Source organism: Sceloporus undulatus, chromosome 4 (assembly GCF_019175285.1).
Source record: "Sceloporus undulatus isolate JIND9_A2432 ecotype Alabama chromosome 4, SceUnd_v1.1, whole genome shotgun sequence".
Lineage (NCBI taxonomy): Eukaryota > Metazoa > Chordata > Lepidosauria > Squamata > Phrynosomatidae > Sceloporus > Sceloporus undulatus.
In genome coordinates this window covers 57,643,121-57,650,171 of record NC_056525.1, presented here as the reverse complement: position 1 = coordinate 57,650,171, position 7,051 = coordinate 57,643,121, and the positions used below count along the sequence as shown (strand labels likewise).

At 40.5% G+C, this 7,051-nt stretch overlaps 1 protein-coding gene across 1 annotated transcript; it reads right to left on the bottom strand.

The window, feature by feature from the left end:
* Nucleotides 1-1,677: 1,677 nt before the first annotated feature.
* Nucleotides 1,678-4,948, bottom strand: AVPR1B (arginine vasopressin receptor 1B). Its single transcript, XM_042465350.1, has 2 exons — nucleotides 3,997-4,948; nucleotides 1,678-1,997 (listed from the first exon to the last, which is right to left on the bottom strand). The coding sequence occupies exons 1-2, from the start codon at nucleotides 4,946-4,948 to the stop codon at nucleotides 1,678-1,680; spliced, it is 1,272 nt and encodes a 423-aa protein (XP_042321284.1).
* Nucleotides 4,949-7,051: the final 2,103 nt, after the last annotated feature.

The window sequence follows — 7,051 nt, the reverse complement described above, 5'->3', positions numbered from 1 at the left end:
GGGACCCAAACCCATGAAATTATCTCATGCTACTTCTAACTGTATAAATAGGTGTTTTCCAATGGCCTTAGGCGACCCCCATGAAGGGTCATTCGACCCCCAAAGGGGTCCCGACCCACAGGTTGGGAACACTGAAATTTGTTGACTGTTATAATAAAGTCAAAGGCTTTCATGGCCGGCATCCATAGTTTTTTGTGGTTTTTTCGGGCTATGTGGCCATGTTCTAGCACAGTTTCTTTCTGACGTTTCGCCAGCATCTTTGGCTGGCATCTTCAGAGAATGCTTTACCTGGAAAAAATTTTCCAGGCAAAGCATTCTCTGAAGATGCCAGCCAAAGATGCTGGCGAAACGTCAGAAAGAAACTGTGCTAGAACAGGCCACCATAGCCTGAAAAACCACAAAAAACTAAACTGATGACTGTTAATTTCAATTCAAATATTCAAAGGCATATCCTTCAGCCTGTGAGGGAGTGAATAGGCTGGCCCAGCTCTATGGCTAGCCTGAAGAAAAGAGCCCTCCCTCTAGTCCATCTGCCTTGGCCAGGCCTCAGAGGAGAGAAGAACCATGGACTTATCCCCTTCCCCATCACCATTCCCTTCTCCTTTTGTGTCATGTCTTTTAGATGTAAGCCTGAGGGCAGGGAACCGCTTATTAAAATAATAATTGTAAGCTGCTCTGAGAGCATTAGGCTGAAGGGCAGGGTATAAATAACGTAATAATAATAATAATAATAATAATAATAATAATAATATCTACTTCTGAATTTCTGTCTTCTGGACAATGACAACACAGAAAGTTGTTTCCTTCATGTCCTTCTGAGATGTATCATGGAAATGGTACAGGATTTGATGGACCCTTTACAGGACAGAATCATGAAAGAGGCTGGCTCAAAGATTGTGCCTGAAGCCATAGCTAGTGAAATTGTCTACCTGGATCATCTCTCTTGTGCTCAAGCATACTCTTTACCTACTCTTCTCTTGATGTAGAAGTTTAGCAGGAACTCTGCTTGCTGCAAGACAGAGATAGAGAACAAGCACAAGATGGTCAGCCAGGCACGTCTATACAGAGTCACCATGGGTTAGATGATATCAGTGGTTTGAGTTAGTTAGGATTCCCTGAGGTTAGCCTCCAGGGTGACACTTTGTCCAGAGATTGAGATTTGCCCACAGAGATCTGTGGGGTGGATAACTCTATGAGCTAGATTAACAGGTTCTCTTTTCCTGTTATTAGATGTGGGAGAAAAGGAGTGCAAAGAGAATGTAGAAATGACTGTGGGACTGGAAAAAGACTGGGCGTTGGATCAATGGCAGTTTCACCCTGTAAAAAAAAATTTCTGGTGTAAATGTAACTGTTTTAGTTACACTTATAGTTACAGAGACGTGGCTTCACCTTGTCGATATACTGTGTACTGCAGGCTAGTCATTACTGAATAAACAAAAAGAAATTAAAATGCAGCTATGATGCTAACTAACTGCTTTTTGGTGCATTGGTATGGCAAGCAATTACTCTTTTTAAAAAGTAATTTCCCAACCCCTGTCCCAAACAAAATTATTGTGAATGAAGACTTTCTTCAGCCCTGTACAAATTATAGCCTTCATGTTCCTCTACACTTGTTTCTAAAATAGAAATTGAGAATATCATCCACTGACACTATCATCCTTGGTCCACCTCTCTTGTTTAGAGTATCCCTGAATCATTCACACTTTCTTCATAGGGCTGGTAGAAATCTTTCAAGCTCTCCAGCTGCATCTGAACCCCAACTCCAGCTGCAGCTGGGGTACTTTGGGGACTGTGAGTCAAGATGGTGGTTTTTCGGCTGCAGAGGCTTCCATTGGAGAACTGCCTCTTGAGACTGGAGTGAAGGCTTCCACAGCATGCAAAAAAGTGAAGGATATCATGAAAAAGATGTCCACTGAAGAACATGTAAATCCAAGGGTTACAGCAGCTGCTGAGGCTGGCCAGCAACATGGTGATTGTAAAAGTCACATTACTGGACTCTGAAACAAAGAGGGAAATAAAGACAGTACAGTTTTTAGGTCCATGTCAATAAAGATGTGTGGCAGTCTTTTAGAGAGTAATATCACATATATCTGCCTTGAAGCATATGCATGAGGCTATATCTGCGTTGGCTAGTAGCAGCCTTGCCAATATAGTTTCCTGGCAGATTCAGTGCAGGAAATAAACTTTAAATCCCATTAGCAAGATAATGCTAATATAATTTAATGTTAATGGAATTTAAAGTTTATTTCCTGGACTGAATCCCCCAGTACCCACATAGCGAGAAGGAGGAGGGGCCCAACTACATGAATACCCTTCCATACCATCTGAATTGAGGACAACAACAATATCTTGACCAAATGCAGGGCTACGATTTTCTTTCTTTCTTTTGTATGATTTTAACACCTTTGCCTGATGAAGAAGCCAGTGGAGCTTTGAAAGCTTGCAACATGTATTTTGTGCATTTTGGCTGGACCAATTAAAGTATCACTTCGTGGATTTTGGATGATTTTGTACTTTGCTATATGGCTAACATGGATGGCCCTGGATACGTTTTATGGTACTTTCTGTCTACTAATGCAAAGTGGGCAATTTGTAGCTTCATGAAAACATATCTGAATAACCTAGATTATATTCCAGAATCCTACTCAGAGAACCAGAGCTGATGCTTAGAAGTTCCTGACTAGAAAACTGATTATTTAAAAAAAATTATATCATATCATAAAAAGAAACATACCAGTACCTTCAAAGATGAATAACATCCTTCATAATTTTTACTACATACAAAAACTTCAATCCTAAAGATGTTTATCCAAGAATAAGGGGCTCTCTTCAAAGAGACATACACATAACTGTGCTATTATTGTGCAAAGTACTTTACAATTTAGTGTTTGCTTGGGGAGCTTGGGGGTGCTACAAAGGTATTTGAGTCACATGCCCCCCCATGGGACACATATTCGCTAACAATGCTCTGAACATTAGATCCCACTGAAATCTAGGCAGTAAACTCCACAGACTGTCACATCTTTGTTAGTAAGTGGTCACGCTGTTCAGGTTTCAGCTTAAAATGTTCAGGCTATGGATCAAGCTCTCTCGAAGGTGCTACCTGTTCATTTTCATCTACTTCTAAATCACATTTTTAGATTTGGATTCAAGCATCCATATAAAGAATTTCTCTCAAAATAATCATTCTGAGAATAACTTAGTTCAAGGTAGTGTAAAGTACACAGAAAAATGACATTGGCACTGTGAAAGTATATTCAAGTACTGTAGTATACAACAGCATATTGATTAACACACATTTCGTTCAATTTACAACAAACATTTTTTTCTATAACATGAGGTTTATGATTTCACTTCAAAATCACAATCTCTGCAATTCTGGGTCCTGTAACCACTTTGACATAATATATTGTTATTTCTAAAGCAAATTACTAGTAAGGCTTTAAAAGAAAAACCCACCAGCTTCCCTCCAAATCTCTCCAGTTATCAATTTCTGTTTTGCCATAATGAAAGCTAGATGGAGATGCAGAGCAACGCAATCACCAATAGAATGTTATTGTAGATGTTTGTGACAGCCAGCCTAGGCGTTGCTGTTTACTGGATGGTCTAAGAGATATAGGTATGTATTGGAAGATCAATCTTTCTCCACCCTCATCCTTTTTCTTGCCTGACATGAGTGAAGGAAAAAGTGAGAGAAAGATTTCTCTCTGCTACATTAGGTGTGTGAAACAGGCTCTGGTGTGCACTTATATGTGAGAGGCAGCGGATCACTGAAGTGTGTGAATAAACTCATCTTCATGATTTTTTGTGTATGTATTAAACTCATCTTCATGGTTTGTGTATGTGCGAATGGTTTCTCTCTTCTTCTTTTTTTCTGGGTTGGAAGAGAAGCCTACACTTGGTCAACAAGGTGGCCTGACTGTGGTCCAGAGCCTAATGAACAAAAACATCTATCAAAGAAGCAGGATGAACCCCTTGATCTGGATCTTTACTTACCATCGTCTGGTGCATTCTTATCCCACACTGACCACATCTGCACACTGAAGAAGGGTGCCCAGCAAGCCACATAGGTCAGTACAATGACAAAGGTCATCTTCACTGTACGGATTTTTGCACGGGAGATGGTACGGACACTGCTTACCCGGGAGCCAGGATGGCACTCTGTTCCTTTCTGGCCTGTGGATGTATAGGAAATGCCAGCTGCTGCTGCACAGGGACCACCACTTTGAGTCTTTCCTCGAAGATTCTTGCAGATTTTGTGGCAAATTAAGCTGTAGCAAATGGTAAGGATAGCCACAGGCAGCACAAAAACACACAAAGTCATCCATGTGATGTAAGCCTTGGCTCCCCAAGGGTACCTAAATTCAGCCCAGCAGTCCAACACACCAGAACCTTGGCGTACCTCCCTCACTGAGAATATGAAGAGCTGGGGCAAACTGAGCAAGCAGCTGAGCAACCAAGTGGTGCCAATCATCAGGTAAGCCTGGCAGCTGGTCTGCTGGAGAGTGCGCAGCGGGTGGCAGACAGCCATGTAGCGGTCCAGCGTCATGGCAATGAGCATGTAGGTGGAAGCAAACATACTCAGCACCTGGAGGTACTTGACAAGTCTGCAAAGAGGGTCAGGTCCCTGAAAGCGGTAGGTCACTTCCCAAATCATCTGGGGAAGCACCTGGAAGAGAGCCACACCCAGGTCAGTCAGGCCCAGGTGCAGGATAAAAAGGTGCATGCGGCTCATTTTCTTCCTCAGCCGGTACATGGCCAGAAGGACACCCAAGTTTCCCACCATAGTCACTGCCAGGATGATGGCCAGGATCCCAATCTCAGCCTTGGCAAGTTCTTCATCTCGGGTGTACAGAACAGTCTGGTTGGCATCCTGATCCTGTGGATTGATGTCGTCCAGCAGAGAGCTACCTATGAAGCTGCTGAAATAAGTGGTATTCCTCTCCATTGACAAAGATTCAAAGATGTTTGGTGAATATCCCCAATTTCAATACTGCAATCGGAGGTGCTCAGTAGTTGGGAGTCTCCTTCCCTCTCTCAAAATTATTTCAGATCAGATTGTCAGAATAATAGCTCCCTTCTGACTGGATCACCAGAAGCCTGATTAATTTTCCCCCATCCTTGAGAGGGTTCTTTTTGAACTGTTTCAGCCAAGTAATATTTTGTCCTATTATTTCTCTCTTATCTTGAAGTGAGTCAGACTTTCAGTTTTCTCTTGCTGTTTTTTGAAGGGGAGGTAAATTATCTCTTAAATGCTGCAACTCATCTCCCTCACTTTTTTGCTAGCTCATCCCCCTCTCCAGATCAGTTCTGATCAGATTAAATTATATTTACACTGGTAAATAAAACAAATGAAATAAAGTCAGACACCCCACAAGCAGGTATAGATTTACCTAAGCACTAAATTAAACTAAAACATATTTAGAAATAAATCCAAAAGGTAAGCAGAAGAATCCCTTTATGGGTGCCAGTAACAGGTGCTATATCTGAACACAGCTGATTCTCCTGGCTGTGTGAGTATCTGCTGCTTGGGTCTGGGTTTTATAGACTGGGAGCTGCCCTCTCTGGTTGGTTCCTGCTGTCTGGCTTCATTGTCATCCCTGTTGCAGAGTATCCAGCCTATACAACTAAAACTCACACATGGCTGTGCTTTTCTTTTTTGAAGAAAATAAGATGTGCATAAAAACAAAACCCAAGTTTTATTCCTACTGTTTCACACAAACATCATTTCTTTGCATCTTTTTAAACCCAACATTTCTAAAGATTTCCTATGACTCTTAGTATATTGTGCATCAATGTAGATTTGGTGATGCATCGCCCCTCTCTTAAATTGTCTGTTTCTTTCATTTAAATGAACTCATATTCACAAAGGTTCTCCCCCACTCCCCAGTTCTCTGTCTCTTTTTCTTTAAGGTGATTAGATGACAACACAAAGTGCCCAAACATTTACCTAGATCAACAGGGTATATCTACTTTGAAGCATACCTGTTTATTTCAATGAAATTCTGTTAGCAGTTATTTCCTCATTTTTCTCAGAGAGTGACTAGTAGCTATCTACAAGATCCCAATGCATTCAAGTCGGTGCTTGGAAATGTTGCTTTTCAGAATTAAAAACCACAGAATTGCTTGGCCAGCATGGTGGCTGTAGGTTGAAGGATTTTGAGAGTTGTAGTCCAGAGAAGTAATGTTTTCATGTTCCAATCTGAATTCTTAGGAATATTCTAAATAGAGAGGAATCAAATATTGTAGGTTGGGATAGGCAAAGAAAAAGGCATGCTTCTGTAATCATTCTAAAAGACCCTATTAGGACTATTTTGCGAGTCCCAAGTTTTTTAAAAACTGCTGTAAACACATATTTATCCAGAAAGAGTTACTCTCTCAGACTAGATCATAGGAGACTTCACCAAGTATTAATCAAAAGTTATCAGTACAACTTTGAATATTTGTATATCTATAATAATGAAGAGTCATTTGTTTCCAAGCAGAGGTCATTTTAGTATAATACAAATTAACAGCTAACTTGGTTGCTATTCTCTGAAGGAAAACAAAAACTGGCTGGTTCCTCTGTGTGTGTGTGTGTGTGTGTGTGTGTGTGTGTGTTTTAATTGGATTTTTGCACGTACAACGTTTGGAATATTTGAACTGATTTTCCAGTCTAGCTTTCCTACTCTTGTAGGCACTGGCTGTTAAGTTCATGTAAACACATGAACAAATTATGCAGTTTAACCAGAAGCAGGCATTAATGATCTTGAAAATATTGGGCTGTACCAAATCGTAGAAATGTCTGTAGGCATACACTTGATATGCAGGAAAGAAGCATTGCAAGGAATAATATTCTTTGTTACTGTTTACCATCAGACTGTCTAATATCCTGGCAGCTCACTAAAATGTGTAATAAAATAAAAGTAGAAATGAAATCCAGATGAATGCAGAAATGGAATGGATGAACATTTGAATATCAGATTCCTGGTCCTCCCTGAGCATGTAGATTATTTTTTTTAAAAAAATACAATAGCAAAAGCTCATGATCTGTGAAAACATTCTGATAAAG